Below are 22939 nucleotides of genomic sequence, written 5' to 3' on the forward strand. Positions count from 1 at the left end.
CCTTAAGTGACTTTTATTTACATAAATTACGCTTGACGTCAATACTTTTTATATTTTTTATTCCCCATGGTATATCATTATAGTTATAATATATTTTTTGTTTATTTATTTTGTTTATTTTATTATATTTATTGTTCGACTATTTTTGTGTGTCCTTTAAATAAATAAAATTGCTTCTGTCAACCATTTTTTCCTTTGTTTTTTCAATGGAATTTTATGAAAGTTATTATTAATTATATAATTATTGTTATTATGTTTGAATGTATTTTTATGTATGTGTTATTTATTTTAATTTCTTTTTATATTTATTGTTGAACTATTCATGTGACTTTAATTAAACAAAATTGGCTTGCTGTGTTTCCTTTTTATCTTAGTTCCTTCCGAGGAATATCCTTAAAGTAAATATTTATTATTTTATTATATTTTGTTGTGTTGTTATTATTTAGTATAAAGTACGCTCTATTCAAATTATGCTTTGTCACATTCTTTATATGCGAATCGTGGTATATTACAGGGTATTCATGTTATTCATTCATTTGCTTTGCTCAATGCAGCGCACTTTTGTTGGCTGCTTTGAGCTAGCATTCGTATTGTTTTAGTCCTGTCGGCGGAAATGTTTAGATAGTTGTCTTCAAATTACGCATGATGTGCATCATAGCATTAGGATTTAATAACACATAGCAAGTATCCAGCTTTACGTTTTTCCTTTTTGCTAGCTATGGCTCAATTAATCAGTGCAAATAGGATGTCCAGGTAAAAAAGCAGCAGCAGCAGCATCAGCGCAACAGCGAAGCAGCAAAAAATACGTACATGACTTTTCGCTTTGGGATATTGTAAGCTGACACTGCTGCCGCCGTCCTGTCGCCCTCAGCTGGCTGGGTGATCAACGTATTCTCTTTTGGCCAAGAGCCCTTTCTGGCCTTGCTTAGATTTAGGTGATGGCAATGGCGATGGCGATGGCATCGCTACTGCATTGCGCCATTGCCGTGTGGTTGCTAACCATGTTTTCGGGCATTTTTTGCCAGCTTACTTTCATCAATGGCATTTTGCCATTTTTCAAAATTTTGCGCTGACAGTTGGGCCCGCAATAGCCAACCAACAAAAAAAAGGAGAAAAAAGAAAGCGAGACAAGAAAACCGTTAGACATAATATGAAGCACATGCATGGTTCTGGTTTTGGTTCTGGCGAACATGGGTTTGATTTATGTACCTGCCTCATGCCCCCAACCCCACAATGATGTCAGACGTTGGGGGTCGGCCTAACTGGTGAATGCCTTTTTGATAGACGTCAAATTGAAACATGTAACAAGATGATAAAGCAGTTTCTAGCCCGCAGGCCAGAGGACAAGAGAGGGAGAGAGAAGAACACCGGAGTGCGGCTACAAATTATTTAGTAAATTTCAGTGGTTTTTGCTGCGGTCGTTGGCTGCATTCCATATTCATTTGGCTGCTGGCTCTGATGCTCTGCTGCTCTGATGAAGCTCTGCTCTGCTCTGCTGGTTCGTTGACATGCATGAAAACCACATTTTGCATAGCTATCCTTTTTATTCGTCGCCATATGCCAAGCTCAATTTTGAAATATTTTTTGATACCTCTCTTTATTTTTTTTTTGGCTTTTTTATACCCGCTACCCATAGGGTAGAAGGGTATTATAACTTTGTGCCGACAGGAAATGTATGTAACAGGTAGAAGGAGGCATCTCCGACCCTATAAAGTATATATATTCTTGATCAGCGTCAACAGCCGAGACGATATAGCCATGTCCGTCTGTCCGTCCGTCCGTCTGTCCGTCTGTCCGTCTGTCCGTATGAACACCTAGATCTCAGAGACTATAAGAGATAGAGCTATATTTTTTTTTCGACAGCATTTGTTATGTTTGCACGCAGATCAAGTTTGTTTCAAATTTTTACCACGCCCACTTCCGCCCCCGCAAATCAAAAAAATCGAATAACAAGCGTAACTTTAAAGTTAAAGCTGCGAAATTTGGTATATACAATAATTACTATAGTAGTTATGATTCCTGAAAATTCGGTTGCGATCAGATAAAAATTGTGGAAGTTATTAAAGAAATACTTTTGTATGGGCAAAAGCGCCTACTTACTAGGGCTCTTAGTTGCTTTGGCTGACAATCTGGTATATTGTGCTGTCTGTGGTATATTTTGAATGGTGTGCTGTATCGATATACCAAACATACCATTTGGTATATTCTTAGTATTTTTTAGTATATTTGCAGTATATTCGGTATATTTTAAGAATAATACCGAAAAATATATTGCTTTTAATCAAATTGGGTAGCGGGTATCTTACAGTCGAGTACACTCGACTGTAGCTTTCTTACTTGTTTTATATGCTGGCATAGACACAGGCTGCGCGTTTGACGAACCAATAATAATTCATATTCATATGTATGGTGGCCATTTCTATGCATGCCCTCGACATGCGAATCTAATAGCATTTGGCAATCCTTTCTTTTTTTTTGTGTTTGTGTGCTGACCAGATAATTCTCTTTTTGTGTGTGATGGCTTCAAATTCTGATGAATTTTAATTAGAGCGCGATATCAGTTACAGTTTCAGTTGTTGCCAACGATATGAATACTTTTGCTATAAGCTTTAAAAGAAAGGATTTTATAGTACCAACAGCGAACTAATCAAAATGAATTAAAAATATAGATGAAGCCAAATCAAGTGCTCTGCTTTCGGTCGCACATCAATGAGTGTCAACTAATCCGGCACTCATCCACTCACTAGTTAAAAGGTTGCCATTAGCTCGACTACGGTCAGGAGCAACATAAGCATCAAGTGCCCATTAAGAGCTTAAAACCAAACAACTGAACCATTACATCTTGTAACCTCTATAATCAACGGCTTTTTGACGCGTCTCCTTTCATGCCGCGTGTCGTTCGCATAACCATTTGTTTGTGTTGTGCTCTGTGTTTTACTTGTTTGAGCTGTCAACGCTCGTTAGAGTTCACATCCAGGCCACGCCCACTTATTAGAACATTGCAACAATTTGTTTGGCAGTGCGGGAAAAACTCAAGTGGATGAAACGTGCGTTGCACGCGCCCACAAGCGTGTGATAATGATTCGCTTGTTGCAAGCTCCGCATGCTCCGCGCATGCGGCACGTGGCACGCTGAGGCGCTACAAGTATCCATATCCGTTTCGGGTTGTGGCAAAACTGCTTAATCACATATCAGTACCAATATTTTGTGCACACAAAAATATAAACAATACACCGCTCTCTCCCTCTCCCTCTCCCTCTCCCTCACCCTCTCCCTGCTGCATGTGGCAGGGTAAATATGTTTTTGCCCGCGCTGAAGTGGCACTCGAGTGAAGGACGCTCTTTGCTGTTTTTCAGGTGAATGCGCGAGCCTTTTACTTGGTTAATTGCATTAATGTGCGTAATTTATAATCAAGTGCGAGAGGGAGATTACTGTGAGAACTTTTTGCCCTACTTTTCAGCTGCTGCTGGGCCTACGCAAACATTCTTTGCTGGCTGGGCAATAATGCTAAAAGTGCCAAACAGAGACTCGTAAATTGCGAGTGCGGACTCTCGCACTCGCTCTTGAACTCGCACTCAAACCAAACCATTTGGCGGCGCCATTTTGTTAGCGTCGGTGCCGAAAAAAAGAAGAAGAAACGAACTCGCATCCAATCCAATTCCCAGCTGCAAGTTGGCTAAAGACCCCGCCTAATAGCAGTTACTGACAACGCCACATTGGCCCCCAGGGACCAGACAATTTCAATAAATATTTCACTGCATTAGGTCGACGTTTTCTGTGTGTGTGTGTGTGTGTGTGTGGGGAGCGTCGCATCGCCAGTCAAAATGAGGGGGAAAATGGCCAACACGAAATCCACACGCAAATTGCTTTTTTGGTCCTGGGCTAAGCAATAACGTGCATTAAATGTTTGGCCATTATCATTTCTGGCATTTGCGAACATCTTTTCCATTAGCCAATGGCTTTGCCTTTGCCTTTGCTTTGCTTTTCCGTTGCTTTTTCTTTTCGCGACTCGTTTTGTCTTTGGCTTTTGATGTGCTCAGCGTCTATTGAGCTACAAATCGACGGCAATTTCAATGACAATGCAACTGCAGGCCCAATTGTGTGTTGTGTGTAGCCAACTCTTTTGCTTAGGACATAAGAAAGCCATAATAGTTGTTAGACCATAGAAAACGAAACAAAAAACAAAGAGGCACCTTGATTGTCTTGTTAGTTGCAACAGTTGCTGGTTGCTAGTTGCTGGTTGCTAGTTGCTGGTTGCTCCCTATGATTGCTTTCGTAACTAGCACTAACCGCAGAAGCTTGTCGAGTGCTTTCCTTCATTTTGCTGACAATAAATTTTCATTTTCTTCGCAAATGGTTCGTTGTTGTTGCTGCTGCTGCTGCTGCTCCTGCTGCAATTGCTCCTTTTGCTTGGCGTTGTTGCTGGTGTCGTCGATTGCCTCTTTTGCCAGCACATATGCCCGCATTTTTGCACCACAACAATTTGGCAGGCACCGCTCATTGTCTTTGCCACAGACGCAATCGCAGCCACAGCCACAACCACACCGCATCCTCATCCGCATCCGCATCCTCATCCTCATTCTCAACTGAGCCGCAGTTGCAGTTTGCAATTGCTCACAAGTTATCCCAAGTGGAAATTTTTGCCGTTGTTCTTCGGTGTGCGGTTTGTTGCCGTTGCCGTTTGTTTATTGTTGGATGACTCAGGGCTGGCAAATCGCAATAAAAACAAAAGTGATTGTCAAGTGAATACGCTTATTCCCATCCTCAAACTCATCTGCTATATATACAACACATACATTCATATGTATCTCCCACTCTTCCGCCGTCATAATATGCAATTCATCATGTGCGCTCTTCTGCGTAATTCAGAGTGATTAAAATGGTTATTCATATTCAGCACATGATTGATGGCTGCAATGTGAATGGATATGCACAATCGTTGATATTCAGACAGCAGTTGAAAGCATTTTATATTTACTTTCTTATTTTTTCAAGGATAATTGTGGCAAAGTGTATAAATTTGCATTTAAGACGTGAAGTATCAAAAATCTATTAAGGTATCGAGTATTGTATTGAATTACTATCGCAAATATCGAAGTTCCCTTTTGAATTATGGAACATCAACTACTATCGAAATTAATCGATACCAAAGGATATTGTAAAGTTGATTGAAGACGATTAGTACAAGCATATTATGCTTTGATTTTTATTAATTTTCATCTGCATAGCTTTGCAGTTAATGTTTGTGTTTTATGATTTTAGACAAAGTTAACTAGTCAACAATAATTAAATAATTTTGTAGTTGCATGATTGGCCTAGACTCTAGTTCAGAGCCGGAACAAGCTTTGTCACGCTTATTAAATGCCTAATAAACATAATTTCGGTTAGTCAATTTCCTTCCAATATACACTCGTAACTCATTTAAACAACACGCAAAATTTGGGCCGCTAATACAAACAACTTAGCCAACAGACGAAACCAGTCAAGTCAAGGCTTCAACTGGCAACACGCACGCACACTCGCACACACACACACGCACACCGAGGGCAGTTAATTAAGGGTGTGAACTGGTTGAATAATGCGTGGAGAGATGGAAGGAAGGAAGGAAGGATGTGCCGGGGACAGACAAAATGGGCAGTAAATAATTCATTAGCGGCTTTTAACAATAAATTTTTGTGGGACAGCCGCAGGCAAAAAACTGACCTGACCAAGCTAACCAAACTGACTAACTGGCTAACAAACTAACCAACGAACCAACGAACTGACCCAGAGAATGAATGCGAGAGGTTTTCCACTTTTGAGGGCACTCATTTTAATAAAGTGAAGCAAGCAAGCAACTAATTAGCCGAGCGGTTTGAACTTTGAACTGCACTTCATTAGAGTTGGAATTCGTTTAAATTGCTGCCAACGATAAGAGCAGCAAAACGGCATCAAGGAGCAGGCGCTGTGCTTCACTGCGTCGCCAATGGAAGAAGCATCACTGGCACCACCTGCACATGTTTTGGCACATTGTTTGTGGCACAGCGGCTGCCAAATTAAAATGCAATAATTCTTCATTTGTGTGCGCAAAAACAAAAAAAAAAACGCACATGAGTGAAAAGTCCTAAAAGCCAAAGGAAATGGCAGGAAATGTGCTATAATTGAAAAATGTGGTAACAAGACGCTACGTGGCGGGCCTAATGAATGCCTCGCTTTTTTTTTATTTTGTATTTTGCATGACTCCGACACGAAACGAGGCAAAAAACACGACGGCGTCGACCCCCGATTCCGATTGCGACACGCAAACCTAAAGAAGTTGTTTCGGAACCTTTTGGCGAGGGCAGCGGCAGAAGTAGGGTGATAAATGCTCATCAGGCTTTAAGGCTGCGCTGGCAATTAACTTTTACAATGTTGTTGAAACGTAATCAAGTTGTCAGCGCCAACGTCGCAGCTAAAAGATCTGCTCGTCGCAATGATGATACTCCCTAATTACGCGAAAAGTTTTCAGGCAAAATTCCCAGAGCAGCGCCTAACTGTCAACAAATGGCTGCTTAAGATGCTTTCCTCACTTATCTGGGTGTATAGTAGAGGAGTGTGGGTAGTTTGCGGCATTTTGGGTTCTGATCCTGCGGGATCCATTTGCCTAATGCTCAGCAACAATTTCGCAGTCGTCGTCAAGTTCAGCATTCCATCCGCACTTCAAATGTCTTTCAGTTGTCATAACAAAAAAAGTTGGGAGGCCTTGGCATTAGCCGCTTTTCGACTTCTCTTCGTCTGCGTCTTCGTCTAAGGTTACAAGGGAAGTCGCAAGGAATTGACAATAAGCGTCATAAATTTTAAAATTTCATTTTTATCGCATTACAATTTTCTTTGCAATATTTTTCTTTCAGTTGTTGGTGTTTTTTTTTTAAGCCACAGTTAAGTAATATACTTGGCTGGCATTATTGACTTTTGAGTTGATAAAGTGCCATAAATGTCACCCCATTAAGAGGGGGGAGGACGGGAGAAGGAGATGAGCGAGTGCAAAGCGTTAAGGCAACAACGTAACAACGTCGCAAAGGTAAAGGCGACAAGAGACAAGGCGACAGGCGAAAGGTAAAAGGTAAAAAAGCGCGTTGAGTTAACAGCTCCTGGGGGTTGGTTGCCAGGATAATGCGCCTCAACTCAATTGGGAATTTTAAAAGTAAAGTTGAATTTCATGTTTGGCTGCGGCAATTGTCACAGATGGTTTAATTGAAGTAATTACATACGAAATCCGTCAGGATTTGCCACAGCCAGAGAGACTGAAGCATTCGCATTCGCCGCACTTCAAATGATGACACTTTTTGTTTATTATTTTATTATCACTAAGCCAAACAGTGACTGGCTCTTCTGCCGTGGGGGTTTCCTCTGGAAAGGGTTAATGGCGTTGTTTGACTTTTGTTTTGCGCCATCGTCATCGTCGTCGCCATCGCCATCGCAGTCCTTGCCACTTCTAATGCTAATGAGCTAATGACTGCCGCGTGTAATTACCAACCGCAGAAAAGGTGTCGTAATTATTTATTTGTGTACATTTTTTAAACATTTTTTCTCTCTTTTTGTGTGTGCCAGATTTTTATGTCCAACTTGAACCGGTTTAACGTTTCAGCGGGTCTCAGAGAGACGAGCCCTCCATATCTAACCCAACCACTTTGCCTGCGGGCAGAACACACAAAAACATTATTTATTCTGGTGACTCAATTATAAATATAAATATATTCGAGTGCCATGTTTTTGCCAGCGACAACTGTGTAAATAATTCACTTTTATAAAAACGATATAAAAAGACCCAAAACAGAAGTAGATATAATAATTGCAGCACTTCATTTGGCTCTCTAGTTCTGCATTATGTTTCGTCTACTGCTTTTGGGAGCTGCCATCTTTGGTGTGGTGGATGGAACCTTTCTGATTCGTCCGGCACCTACTTGCCAGCCCGCTTGTAACATCTATCAACCGCAACTGGTTTGGGTCTTGGAGGATTGCGTCTGCCGGCCCATTCAAAATCCTTGCTGTGCCGATCAAGAGAACCTCTCAAGGATACGTTCAGGAAAAACACGTAAGACCAGCTCAATTAATTAATACTATTTTTGAAATATGTATTTTATTTTTTTCAATTTATCTTAGCTTTGGTGCCGGTGACGGAATATCTCTGCAGGAGCTTTATCAGGAAGAAGTGCCGAAGGGGTTTACCAGTGATTGGCAAGTTCCCTAAACCTCCAGCATGCGGCTGCAAAAAATAAACCTGGCACTATCATCGAAAGGAAGTTTGCCAACTTGGATGAACTGAGGAAGTACTCGGCTCTGAATAGAGAGGGTATGTTTACATTTCACACAAAATACAAAATCTAGACGTATTTTAATAATAATTTCTCTTTACAGCTTACACTTCCTACAGCTACTGTCTGATTCCCCCAAGAAAGAAGTGTCTCCTAAGTTGTTAGGAGCTGAGAACGTTTCATGTTTTTAATAATCCCAAATAAATATTATTTATCTTGCACATTTTAAAACAAGTGTCTTAATTATTTAAAAACAAATAAATTAATTTTGTGATTTAACAATTAATATTTTAATTATTCCCAATAAGTGTTTTATGTTTTCTGAATTTTTAAAAACAACCATAATTAAAACACAAGTAAGAAAACTGAAGTCTAGTGTGCTCGACTGTGAGATACTATCTAACCATTTTCAATAAAAAACATATTAAAAATATACCATAGAGTCCAAAATATACCAGATTTTCAGCCAAAACCCCTAAAACCCGATTGCAGTAAGCGGTCTTTCATAGTATTTTTAAAGTATTTCTTAAATAATTTATAATATTTTCAAATTCAAGAATCTAAGATGGATAGGCAGACGGAAAGACATATCGCATCGGCTGTTGACGCTGATCAGAAATATATATATACTTTATTGATCAAAGTTATAACACCCTTCTACCCTATGGGTATCGGGTATAATCAAAAAATTTAATTTAAAATTTACCTAACAATATCTGTATTACTCCAATAAATATATAGCTTATGCATTTTAAAATAAATCTATTAATCATTTATGTACAAAAAATGTGTTTATGTGAAAATTAAAGATATTTTTAGAAATATTAATTTCACAAAAAATAATTCTTTTAGCTATTAATAACCTAAATATATTTTTTTTTATTTTCGTAAAGCATTTGATTGACAATTTAATAATTTCTAATAGCAATTTAAAGTTGTTGAGTTTTGCAAAACTTTTAATATTTGTATAGCCAATAAAATGGATCTTGCTAGTATAAATAAATGGCAAATATGTTTAAGTATTAAAACATTTATAGTTTTATTAACATATTAGAATGTTTATTTTCATTTCTCCTAAAGAGCTACTAAAGAGCTGAGTTACAATTAATAATTTAGAATGTACGCCTATTTTACTAATTGATGTTAATAAGGTTGAGTATAAAGTAATTGAAGTTTGCAAAGGTGAACCAGAATGTTTATTTTTAAATCATTACTTTTGAGATATTTCTTTAAACTCTAAACACTGAATAATACAATATGTTAATACAATACTAATGAATTGTATATTATATGATTGTAAACACAAACAAATATAAATTTTCAACAGATTTAAGTATTTATTTTTAAAAAATTAACTATCTTCTCACTATGTATGAACGTGTACTATTAATGAAAAATTTCCAATATTGTGTGAAAGTAGTCGATAAACAAATGTGGAACGTTTTTCCATTGTAATGGAATTTTACGCGATATTTTATAAAAAATATTGGCCTGTTATCTAGTCAAACACGGGGAATAACGACAAGGTTATTACTGTTAGTTATAAATAAAACAGTTTTTTACAAAGTATGCAACTGTGACAACTGCTCAAACAATTCCCAGCTTATCGGGCTGATTCTTCGACTATAAAAAGCCAAGCATGTGGCTGGAAAGTTATACAGTTGCAGTATAACGATCGCAATGTTTAACTTGAAGTTCTTGATTCTGTTGGCCGTCATCCTTTGCTCTGCTCAGGAATGCATTGTCTCCGCCAATCCTGCCCCAGTTGCGTCACAGGCTGCTATTGCTGAGGAAGGCGGTTGTGGATGCGGTTGCTGTGGTTGCGGTTGCGGTTGTTGCCGCTGTGGTTGCTGTGGATGAATTCTTATCTCAGATAAATAGAACGGAGGTTAACGGTAATTTAAGTTTGGAATACAAATTAATAATTTGATAATAATTTGAAATATTGAACATTACAGCAAATGGGAATTGAACCGTCAGAGCTGTTTATTTAACATTTGTGCATTTGCTGTCATTAAAATGTTGTTATCCTTTGAACTAAGCGTGTTTTCATTGTGTTTCCTCCCGTCTCGTTTCGTCTCGTCTCGTCTCGTTCCATGCGAAGCCACATTCCGCACCCTTGGAGCACTTTTGCATTACTTTGTGCGCTCAATTGTAAAGCAATGGACGCTACAATGCACAGACAATCATTTTCATTGCATTGATCATTTTTTTATTCGGATTCATTCATTCGTTGGCAAAGTAATCTCTTTGCTCTACGCTTTACGAGTCTGATACGCTTTCTTGACTTCACAGCCACAATCAGAGACAAAGGCAAAAGTAATCATATCCTGCACCTTGCGCAATGCGTCGCTGCTGCCGTTCGCAATTCCTTTGAATATCCTGGAATCAATACAGCGTAGGGTGTATTGAACTGTCTTTATAGAGTGTACCACATCTTAGTTCAATCTGCATCAACCAAACATTTTAAAGCATTATACTGGCTAAACAAAGAGAGGTATTGAATTTATTTAAAGGCAGGATTTTAGTTTAATGTTTCAGCTTAAAAAACATCACTTCATTAAAATGTTTATTTCTAGTTTATTAATGAATAATATTATGTAATTCTACAAGATGTAAAATAATCAATTTCATGAGTTCGAATTATCGAAATTAAAGTTAATAGTAATTAACCTCTACAAATAATTGCAAAACAAAACATTAACAATGGACAGTAGAACAGCTTATTAAAACCCGTTGAAAATGATTGATTATTAATCTATTAAACTAATGGATAACTATTTTAAAGTAGACTCCCCCATTATTAGATTTGTTCACATCACAAATATTAAAATTAATATAAATAATAATAATGACAACATATTTTTATTTAAATACAGAGTATAATATGTATTGTATGACCAACATCTTTAAGAACTTATTCTGTTTTCTTTGCTTTCGTAATCTGTTTGTTTCTTACCTTTTTCTTACATCTCACAGCGTACACTTGAGTTTCTAAGGACACAGGAGACATCTCCTGCCGCCACTCATAATAACCTTAAAAGCCTTATCGAGTCATTTAGTATAAAAACAAGCAATTAAAATGATGAATATGCAATAAATGTGTATATACACATTAAAAAAAAGGACAATTCGCTGCTACTACCCCTGTCCCTGCCTCTTACCTCCTGCCGCCCGTCCGTCCATCCATACATTTTATATGCAAATGAGAAGCACACTTTTATCTAAAAAGCAGGAAAAAAATGCGGACACACATTTGCCTAATGAAAATAGCGCCATTAAAATGAGAAAAACAACTTTAGATACCGAAAATTCGACACACGCCGAGTTTTGGCAATTAAAATGCGACTCATACGAACATAAGGTTCTCCTGATGTGTGTGTCCTGAGTCCTGCGTCCTGTATTTGTATAAATATATATAACTAGGTTGAAGACTATGCCAAGGGTTATACTCGATATAGTGTAGTGGCAACGATCGTCTAGCAAATTAGAGATTAACACGCATGTGTCATCCTTTCTCTGTTTTCCATCCCATCTTTTTTCGGGGCAACCCTCTAGTTCATTGACCGTCGTTTGGCAATAAAAGATACTCGTAGAAAATGTTGAACAGAGTGCCAAAGTCGCGGCCAGTTTTATAAATTAACGAATTAGAGCAATTTGAGGCAAACTATAAAACTGTCAGGCACACTTAAAAACCACAGAAAAGGTGCTTAGAAATGTGTGTCTATGTGTGTGGAGTGTGCTGTAAAATTCAGGTAGATAAATTTCGAGGGGTTTCCCTTTTTGGTCACTCACTATCTCTCGCGCTGTGTGTTCAATAAGCTGTGACGATTGTTGCCGTTGTTGCATGCACGTTAGAAGTGCAGTCAGACAGTGAGTTAGGGAGTCAGGACCCATGTCACTTGAGCAGATATGTGGCTGGGTGTGTCCTCCACTCATATTTCTGTTGCATCTCGCGCAATGCCAACATATTAATTAGGCTGCCCACGAGCCTATGCGCCTGTCAGTTGTGCAGGCGTCCGCCCCGCCCCGTCCCGCTGACAGCCAAGGGTCAACTTCGGTCAACAGTTTAATTATATTGCAGGCGCCGAGCTTCAATTAAATTGCATAATTACGCTTTGCATTTTTAACTCTTAATACCCAGTAGGAAGTGTGTTTTAGTAATGGGTATGACGAAATAAATATTCATAACAGAATACGGAAATAATTAACTTAGGGTAGCTGCTTCTCCATCATATTATTAGTTGCTGCAGTTTTTATGTTTGTTTCTCGAATTGCTTAATTTCATAATTGCAATTCCGTATGCAGTCATGCGGTCATAGCAGAGCCCTTGTTTGTCTAGTTGATGGGTTAATTGGCATTTAATTTGCTGCAAATTGCAAAATATGTTTTGTGTTTATGCCAAGTTAATAACTAGCAGTCATCGCATCAAAATTAACAATATAATTATTGCTTAGCGTATTTTTTTTGCCTCTTTAAGTGCACTTATTCCACACAATTAATAATAGTTTATGAATTAGATAAATACACAATTTATTATATTACGTATACGTATTTATTTGATAGCCCTTCAATTGTATAAATCACAGCAAACGAATTAGCATCATTTCGGCGTAAATTCCCCTTAGCTAAGACAAATAAATTTTGTATATGTTGAGTGTGTGTGTGGGGGAAATGAGCGAAATGAAATTGATTGATGAGACAGCGGCAATGATAAAGTGAATTCTTGTATCTAACACTTTGACAGATTGCTGCAAGTGGAACGGGGAACGGGAGGAACGAGGGAGGTGAAAATCCAACAGCAGGCAAAGTGTCAAAGTAATAAAGCCAGCATTAATGCCAAACAATGCCAACAACATTATCATCCACATCGGCAACACCATCAACAACAACCAAGCATCGGCAACATCGGCAGAGAGTGGAAATGTTTATGCTGCCACAAGTCAAATATTGTGACAAAAAGGGGTTGAGAAGCGAAAGGCCTATGCTCGAAATAAGATACAAATGTGGCAAGCAGGCGAGGCAGCCACCGCATGTAAATGCTTGAAAATTGCTCGGGTGTGGCTTATTGACATTAATATAACAATTGTCACCGGATTTATTAAGGCCCGATCACTCCAGAAAAAGGGGTGTCAAACACACTCAGAAACAGCAGCAAACTCGAAATTGCCACTCCACCAGCATTCTCAATTTTGCTAGTGGTTAATATACTCACTCTCACTCTGTGTGTTTCTATGTGTGTGTGTGTGTGTGTGTGTTATCAATCATTTGATTGATATTAATGAGCGGAAATTTGCATTATTTTATGATGAACACACGAACGTTCGAGCATTCGAACGTTGCTGCTTAGTAGTTTGTGTTGTTAATGTTGTTGTGAGCGGAGATTTGCAAAATGTTTGCATATATTTCAGGGGTAATTAACTCCATGCGACACGATTCGGATTTTGCATTATATTGCACTCTAATATTGGCATATTTTAATTGGCAAACCAATAAATAAGCCAATGACGTTTAATGAGACTTCATTAATGCAAATATTTTGCAATTCTATTCCTACTTCCATCTTATCATACAACTAAGAATTTATAAATCATAATTCATCGTATAATGCGTCAAATTTAAATAATAAAAGATTTCATTTAAATATATTAGAAAATATATAGAAAAAGTTTAATTGTTGCATACTAAAAAATATACATGCAGAAACAATTTATTAATTTTTATTAAAAAAAATGTATATTTCACAACCTTTTTTTTGTATTAAGTCTGCGAATTGAGTGAAATGTGAAATGCATTATTTATTTATTGGTAATAGGATTAGTCTGTGAATTTTGATTTATCAAATCCTCATCCTTTTTTATTTAAACCGATTAATAATGAAACCAATAAGACAACGTCAAAATAATAATATATTATATTTTGAGTGGATTAGAAATATATAACTAGCTACTGTAGAGTGTGCTCGAATGCGAGATACCCGATACCCATTTTTAATAAAACCATACTCTACAAACATACCAAAAATATACCACAACAATTACTAATATATACCGTTATTTGGTATATCGAGACTGTACAACATTCAAAAGATACCAGATATGACCAGATTGCTATGGCCTCTTTTGTCATAAAAAAGGCATTTCTTACTTAGGTCAGATATACCTACTTCAGATTGTTACATAGTATATATACATTTACTGCAGGCACAAAATTATACGATGCACTTTGATATATAGTATTCTAATCTACATATTTAACGTAGTAGATGTTGGTAAAAAAGTAAAATAAACAAAAGAATCGATTGCTTACAAATTTGACAATATTTAAATTATTGTGTTTGCAGTTCTTTATTTATGATTAATTTCTTGATTTATTTAATTTTATTTATTGGAATTATTTTTCTTTTATTTTAATATATGTCTGCTTTAGACCACTCTTAGTTTTCAATTAGTTTATTTTATTGTGTTTATTCATATTTTAGTTCACTACTAAACTAATTTTAATCATCCCATCTTCAGATGTGCTGCCCTCAATTTCAGTTTTCTTATTCGCATTTTTATAATTTGAAATTATAACGAATTTGTCGACGTTTTATGCATACAAAAAAAGTCAAATATCAAAGAGAGGGAAATCAGCACGACAAGAAGATCAACAATAAACCCACAAGAATACAAATTACCAGGACACAAGATACGCCGCACACACATACACTCGAACATGTACAAATGCATGCACACACACACATACACACACACACACAGCCATATAAATGTACAGTTTGTGGCGCATATAAAAACGGAAAGCAAATTTGAATTTTTAAATTAGTTTTTGTTAACTTTTGCTGCTGCTCTTGCTGCGGTTGCTCTTTCTGTTGTTGTTGTCTGCTGTTTGTTGTTGCTGTTGTTGTCATAGCCTGGAAATGTTTAACGACTCGTAAGGAAATTGCAAAGTAAAATGTCTTCAGGAATTTCCACATTTTTATGCAGGAAGCACAAGCAGAGAAGTAGCAAATGTAATAAAAAGCAAGCAAAACGAAGGCAATGCAAAATCCCAACAACAACAACAACAAAGAAACCACAAGATGGCGGTGAGTGGGTGAGTGGGCGATGGGTGGTGGGTGGTGAGAACTGTTTGGGCCGGTGGATTTGCTCACTTGGGTGGTTTGCCTGCCTCAAAATGGCGAATTAAATTTGAAATTGCTAGAAAGAGATGCACAACGACGGCGTGCAAACGAGAGCGAAAGAGACGGGGGAAGCGTGCAAGGGCAAACCGAAAAGGAAAGAAATGTCACGACAAGTTGTGGCAAAAGTTGTGCCTGGTATTCTTTCGTGAGCTTTGCTCTTTTTGTGTTGCGTAAAATATGGAAAAATGTCGGCGTTGCCATTGCCAGTTATTATGCGGCAAAGGTGTGTGCCACAGTTGCTGCTTATGCATACCAAATATGTGGCAAGATGCTGATGAGACATGCATGCTCCAGACCATCTTTATGCTCATCCTCCATCAAGATTGAGACCCACATCTATGCTAGAAGTTTATTTGTTTTGTCAGTTATCGAAAAATGTCATTAATCCAGAGAGACAATTCCTTTACTTTATATTTTAATTGTAACAAAATCTGTAAAGTAACTTAATAAATATTTAAGAAATAGTATATTTATTTGTAACAAAATTGTGGAATATTTCAATATCGTTGTGCATTTGATTGTAAATGTTTTGCTGCTGGCCAGAAATGGTCACAAGCACTTAGCCAAATCAGAGCAAATAAAACGTAAATTGTGGCCAATAAGCTCAAAGAAAAGCACACACATATTGTGTGTGTGTATAAGGACAACATGAGGATAACGTACAAACGACACAAAGCAATATGTCAGACGGAGACTTGGGGAGACAGCAAAGGCAAATGAAAGCAGAAAAACTTTGTGCAATTTATTTTGCCAAGTAAAATTACTTGTCGCTCCTGGCGAAGAATTAGAACTGACGCATGGAACCTCACACACACACACGAGTCCTGTGAGTGCCTCTTTCTGTGTGTTTGAGTTTTGTGTATATACAAATTAGACAACAAAAGCTGTGACGACAGCAATGGCGAACTCAAAGTGAGCCATGTCACGGAAAAAAATATTAAAATTAGCATTAACATTTTTCGTTTGTTGCTGCTGCATGCCGCATGCCACATGCCACATTCTGCTTGCCTTTGGTGCGAAATGTTGCAATCAAAAATTGGCTGACGAGAGAGCGAACACTCTCCTCATTCTCCGTGCTAAAAGATAAAAGGCTGCTCCAAAGTCATCATCATCAGCAGCAGCAGTAGCAGCAGATGGAGATGGAGATGGAGAGGAAAGAGGGGCAATAGTAGATCATCGCTTAGAGGAAAAACTTTTGATGCTGTTTCGCCGCAACAGACTTTTTATACATTTTGTTTTGAGCAGCAACCAGGACAGGACAGAACAGGACAGAATTTTGCGTTCCTTTTGGCTTGTTTTGTTGTTGTTCAAGTTGCCGGGTTTATTCCACTTTGATTTCAGTTTCAGTATATCCATTTGTGTGTGTGTGTGTGTGTGTGTGTGTGGGTCGAGGACAGAACTCATCTCCTTCTTCTTGTGCTCGACTCTCACTCAATTTCGTCATATTCCACTTGATAAAAAGTCTGATTGGTTACCTTGCTTCATTTGCATATTTATGATTTTATTTAGACTTCTTCGACTTCGAGTGACAGCCAAAAGAAGCTTCATGCTCAGAATTTATATACGACGACTTTTGTAAGTTTTTAATCAAAAATGTTCGAGTTGATGCTCGACATACATAAAAATGTGCAAGGTTAAAACTAATTAATTCTATCAGTCTGTCAGCTTGATTTTTCATTTGGACCTGGCACAGATTCGTCGTCGCCGTCGTCCTCCACTGGCTCGACAGCTTGACAAATGAATGTGGATGTCAAACAGCTCTGATAACTTGCCAGCAATGGCGGCGGCTCAGCTCGACTCGGAAATAAATGGCGTAGCCAATTTTGAGGTGTGGCCTGATGCCAGTCTATGCTGTGGGTGACTGACTGAATGCTCCACGGCAAAAGTACAAACTAATTTCCATGCTCGGCACGCGCACAAATACAAATACAAATACAAATACATAGACAGATGGAGGAATCATTAGGGTGTCGGGTGGTTGAATCGTCCATGGCGTATTAGAGTAATTAAATGGCAAACGCAAACTTAATTGGAGCGGCCATGTCACTCGTCTTCTTCGTTGTCCGTCTGTGTCTGTGTTTGTGTGTGTGCGAATGAGCTGGCAATAAAATAAAAAAAAAGTCCTAATAAAACTTAACTTGAATGACGGCCATTTTGCAAGCGTTGCACAGTGCGTGCCTATTTATTTAACAAATTAGCATAATTGTTCACAAAATAAAATTCAACTTAAGTACAAATGATGGCCAGCAAGTCGGAATGTCCGACTCTCCGACTCTTCTGCTCTCTGACTGCCGTCTGACTGGATAGCTGTTAATTAACATGTGGGTGCAGGACGCATCCCGCAGCGCAAATTAGTTTGTACGCCATGCTAATTGCGGAATGGCGTGCCAGGCAGCTATGAAAAGCACGCCATGTATCTGTATCTGTTTGTTGTCGCTTCTTTTTCAAGTTGTTGTTGTTGCCAGTGCCTGGAAAATATATGAAAATTGTTTTGACTTTAGATAAGCGACAACGACGAAGAGTCAAACTGGGGCTGGGCTAAGTCCGCGTCTCGGACACAATGTATGTGCCGTGATAGACGCGACGCGCTAAGCGGAAGGACAATAAATTTTATGACTTTCAGTTGAAGACAACCTGCCAACAACCCACCCACTCAACCGGTTGCCAACTCGCATCCTGGCACTTAAAAGCCACTTGCTAGCTTTAATTACTTTGTACAAGTATTTGTTAAAAAAACGAAAGATTGGAATAAAAACATAACCAGACAGCTGGACGAGTGTCTGCAGCAGCCTGATATGATCTTGATCTCTCGATGCGCCGCCCTCAAAACCCTTTGTGCAGCTCGATAGCTGACTGATTGACTGACTGACTTGCCAAAGACTACAAAGAACTCTGCTCTGTCGCAAACGGCTTTTGTGTTTGTCCATCTGAGATAAGCTCAGTTGCCAGTTTGTTGAAAACACGCAATGACAACTTAGTTCTCCTTCTCTGCTCTACGAGTATATGAAGTTGTCTTCGTGCTGTGCGATTTTGAGTGCCATTCGCTCGCATATGCGATACTCGACTCGACTCGACTCGTCTCGAGTCTCGAATATAAAAGCAATTTTGAGCAGGCAACAATGACAAGTGAGTGCCATCATCGGAGACATCAACTGTCCACAGTCAAGAGCTCAGGGTGTGTCCTTCGACTGTGTCGTCTCTTTTTTTTTTTTTTAGTTGGCACTTTTCATTGTTTAAAGTGTTGGCCGGCACACAATTGTTATTGTTGTTTACTACAAAAGCGTTTATGTTGCGCTGCTTATCGTGGCAAGCAATTTAACAAATGGCTAATATTATTGAGTCCGATAATAGCACAAAACATGCTCCACAACAAGCACACATTTGGGATAATCGAAATCGTCATTCGCAAAGCTACAAACTAGCGAATTGTTGATAAGTAGGCAACAAAGGGCTATAAAGAGTGAAATAAAACGAAAACTTTTGTTAATATTATATATAAATAGCAATGGTCAGCAGATAAGACTGCATTGCTCATTGGTTATAATAACAAAGTTATATTTGGTTCAATAATCCTTAAAACATGATTCATGTAATAATTAATTTTCCAGGCATTCGTAAATTTTATTAAAAATGAAAAAATATAAAGATTATCTTAGTTTGAGGGACTCAGATGATGTTGACATTTATGGAGAAATAAATGGCCTATAAATATTGTTTGCAATTATAAATGTAACCAAATCGTAATTGAATTTTAATCTTAGTATCTGTAATAAATGTTGAATTGGGATTGAATTGGGTGCGAGGCTTAGAATAAATATTGTAATCGCTAGCAAAGAATTAAAGTTGTAATTATTATAATCGATTCAACAAAAAAATGAATTGTAAAATTTACTATAAATAGCAATAACAATTTTTAAATTTAAGAATTAAGAATTATTATTTAAGAATTACAGATTAATGCGTAAACTTGGCATTTGAGCATCTTTCAAGCTTTAATCTCCTTTGCGTGTTAGCTGTGACACGAACCATGCGGAGCTTTTCGCCGCTTAGCTTTTGTACGTATACTTAACCACCCCAAAAGTCACCCTTTGAGCAAATAAAGAAACAATCACAACACGAACACACATGCATATGTAGGCATGCTTGTTTGCATATAGTCACACTGATTCGATCGGGGTGCATGCGTGAACACACATTATGCTACGCGTGTGAGCGTGTGTGTGTGTGAGAGATTGAGAATGTTATGCGTATGAACTGGCTGCAAATGCTGTGCGCCTGTTCGAAAATCTACCACGAAAGAATGTGTGCCAGTGTGTGTCTGGCCAAGGTGCGTCAGTGTGCGACTGTTCAAAACACACACACGCAGAGAAGACAACTGCGAGTCGCGACTCGCGAGCATATCAGGCAACACACAACAAGGCACAACAAGGACAAGGGGCGTGCAAGCAAGCAAAGCAATGAGAGATGACCTTGAGTCAAGGTACAAGCAAATATAATGCGAATGCCGAACAATAGACGACAGCAAGAGCAACCCTTAATCCGGCAATGTAACAACGTAGTAATGTGGGCTGGCGTTGTTGGTTATGTTCGCCTGTTACTCTAAGGTTGCTCCTAGTTACGACGTAACTGTTAACCGGTTTTTGGGCCTTAACTCCGGCAGCTGCACTGCTCTCGCTTGATAGCTCGCGATGGCAGCGTGTGTTATCGTTATGTAACGGCAGACGACAGACGAGAGACGGACATCAGCTCATGCCGAGACGGTGTTAACGTCAAAAACCCGGCCCAGCTGGAAACCGGGCGGACTGTCGTCTCTCTCTCTCGTTTCGTGCGCTTCCCTGCTCTATTGTTGCTGCCGCTGACACTTGCGTTTGGCCTTTACTCCGCCCCGTTGAGCACGCCCAGCGCCCAGGCAGTTGAATGTGACATGCGCAGTGGCAATTTTGCGGCAGCAGCGCTCGCTGCGTTTCCTGTTCGCCTGGTAATCCTTGGGCGGGCGTTACCTTAAGAAGGGTTAAATCGTTGATGGACACGTGTCTATTTGGAAGCGCCGCACCCACTGCGTGCCAGTGTTGTGCCCACAGTTGCTGCTGCTGCTGCCTGCAGAGGTGCTTGGCCCGGGTTCTTGTGATAAATCGCAAAGAACCAGTACCAGTCCATGACGACCATTCGAGCTGCCGTTGAGCGGTAGCCGCCCATGGTAGTGCCACACCCAATTTCCCGCACTCGCCTCAAAGTGCTCATTATTGGATCTGGACCCAGAAACGATTGCGTGTGACCCACCCACTGGGCGGGCAGAGTCGCGACTCGCGGTCCTTCATCTGCGAGTCAGCTGTCAGCGTGCAGAGGCGTCGTTATCGCCGGCCACATATAATATCTGATTGTGCCCCTGTCAGCAGGCGCTGTCACTGCTCTCAAAACCCACCCCTAAAATGCGTCGAGTCGAGTATCAATTTTGAACTGAACACACCCCTCATAGACACACATACACACACATATACATTTAGTGTACACTACAGTTAGACTTTCGCTTTTGTACATATTTGTTGTTCGGTTGTACTATGGATTCAGATGGTTGCGATGACGCGCATTGGAATGCGATTTGGTTGCCTCTAATCGCTGCTGTGCGCCTGGTCGAAAACTTGAAGCGGAATTTCCTTTCGTTTGACTGTGGACGTCGTCCAGTGGCAATGAACGCACTCGAAGAACTTCAAGTGTTTGCTTAAACTCCGAAGGGTTCAATATTTTAAAAGAGCCTTCACAAGATTGTTTGTCAATTTTAAACTCAACAAGAAAAATATGCTTCTGTATTTTTGGTCAAAGTGCAGTGCACTCATAAAAACACTGTTCAGTCATTGTACATTTGTGTGTATGGAATGGAATTCTTTTTTTTTAACGTCAGTTGTATGGCAGTTGTCGATGTTTATTTGCATCCAAAATGATTAATTATGAGTCATTTGATGTTAACAACCAGACTTATTTTCTGGAAACACTAACAGCTTTTTTAAAAAGCTGTTTTATTTAACAATTCGCAGTGTGACCTTAAGCCACATTTATAAAATAAACATATTAATACCAAAACACAGAAACATAAGAATTGTGACTGAGTTTGTCCAAGCACCGTTTTTAAACAGAGCAGTTAGCTTCATCCCCAATCTGACTTTTGGTTCTTTTCCCTGTTTTTAGATCAACAAGTATATTTTACACCATTCACTGTGATTAAAATTTCCATTATTTTGAATTACCAACCATTTGTATGTAAAATAGTTGTCTTAAGGCGTGTATTTTTACCTTTATTGATTGTAAATAAAATAAATAATATTATATTTAAACAGCATTAAGCAAATACGAATGCAGGGAACACAGCAATTCATGTTTACTGTCAATAGCTGAGTGTTATACACAATGTCTGTTTTAGAACACGCTTTATTTGTTATCCTGGCAAAAATGACACCCTGTGGCTTAGCTTGCGCCCAAAAGTATGCTGCAGTTTCCTAGTTATCTTGTTGGACGGTTCATTTCAATAGTTTAAAGAACATTCGAGAGATGGCGCTTTGTTAAGGGTGTGGAACTCAACTCAGTTTTTTAAGCAACCAAAATACAACCACAAACCAAAGAAAATTTTGGTTTCAACGTATAGTATCTTTTTTTGGATAAAAATGAAAATGTAGAAAAAATATCCAAAAATTTACTATGTATATAAAAAATATTAAAATTATCATATCATTTAAATTTATTTTATTTAATAGATAAACAGGTAATATAACTTTTCTTTCTTCTGTTACTTCCTCTACAAGTGACGAATGAAATGTTTTTGAGTTTGATAAGTAGCAAGCTATAAACGTTACGGGTAAAACGATTCTACGCTGAACAAACAAACTGACAAATAATCTAATTAACCACCAGAGTGATGAGTTTCAACTGTCAAAGACGCATGCGACTAATTTCGATGTTCGCAAGAAACTACTCAAAGTGCGAGTGAGACAATAACATATACAGAAAGGGAACGATATAGGCGATATTATGTCAAAATGTCAAAGTGAAAGGCCATTAATTGCCAAGCCTGTTGGGGCCCGAAGTCAGCGCTGAATGCTCGGCGCTCTCAGCAGCTGGCTGAGTCGACTCCTAAGAATAAAACGTTCGCTCACTTTCAATTTCCGCGGCGGCATTTTTCAATACAAATTCCTTGGAGAACTCTCGACGACATGCACACTTCAGGCTTGTCTCAAAATCTAATTAGTTGGATACTTCATTAACCGCAGCCGACAATCAACAAATGAGTAATTAACTTGCGCCTGGAAGTCGCAGCTATTCTCGCTCTTCTTGTCAGCGACATCGTGTGCAGTTAATATTTCATAATTGAGCAATTTATATTCGCATCTTTGACAGGATCAAAGCCAAAGCCGACACTCGAACACGGCATGCAAATTTCATGCCCCGTTTATTGAAGCACAGCGCCGTGATAGCTCTTGGTAGGTCTCTGTAG

The 22939-nt window shown here is 38.7% G+C and overlaps 1 protein-coding gene and 1 long non-coding RNA gene across 2 annotated transcripts; both read left to right on the forward strand.

The window, feature by feature from the left end:
• Nucleotides 1-7797: 7797 nt before the first annotated feature.
• LOC132784156 (salivary glue protein Sgs-5) lies at nucleotides 7798-8438 on the forward strand. The gene is given in 4 exon segments (XM_060789572.1): nucleotides 7798-8053; nucleotides 8122-8234; nucleotides 8236-8311; nucleotides 8377-8438. Coding segments are annotated over 4 exon segments (459 nt in total). The 5' UTR covers nucleotides 7798-7845.
• A 1395-nt stretch (nucleotides 8439-9833) lies between these two features.
• On the forward strand, nucleotides 9834-10310 carry LOC132785944 (uncharacterized). Its single transcript, XR_009632376.1, has 2 exons — nucleotides 9834-10168; nucleotides 10232-10310. It is a non-coding gene; the product is annotated as an uncharacterized LOC132785944 (long non-coding RNA).
• The last annotated feature ends 12629 nt before the right edge of the window (nucleotides 10311-22939 follow it).

This window comes from Drosophila nasuta, chromosome 2R, assembly GCF_023558535.2.
Source record: "Drosophila nasuta strain 15112-1781.00 chromosome 2R, ASM2355853v1, whole genome shotgun sequence".
Lineage (NCBI taxonomy): Eukaryota > Metazoa > Arthropoda > Insecta > Diptera > Drosophilidae > Drosophila > Drosophila nasuta.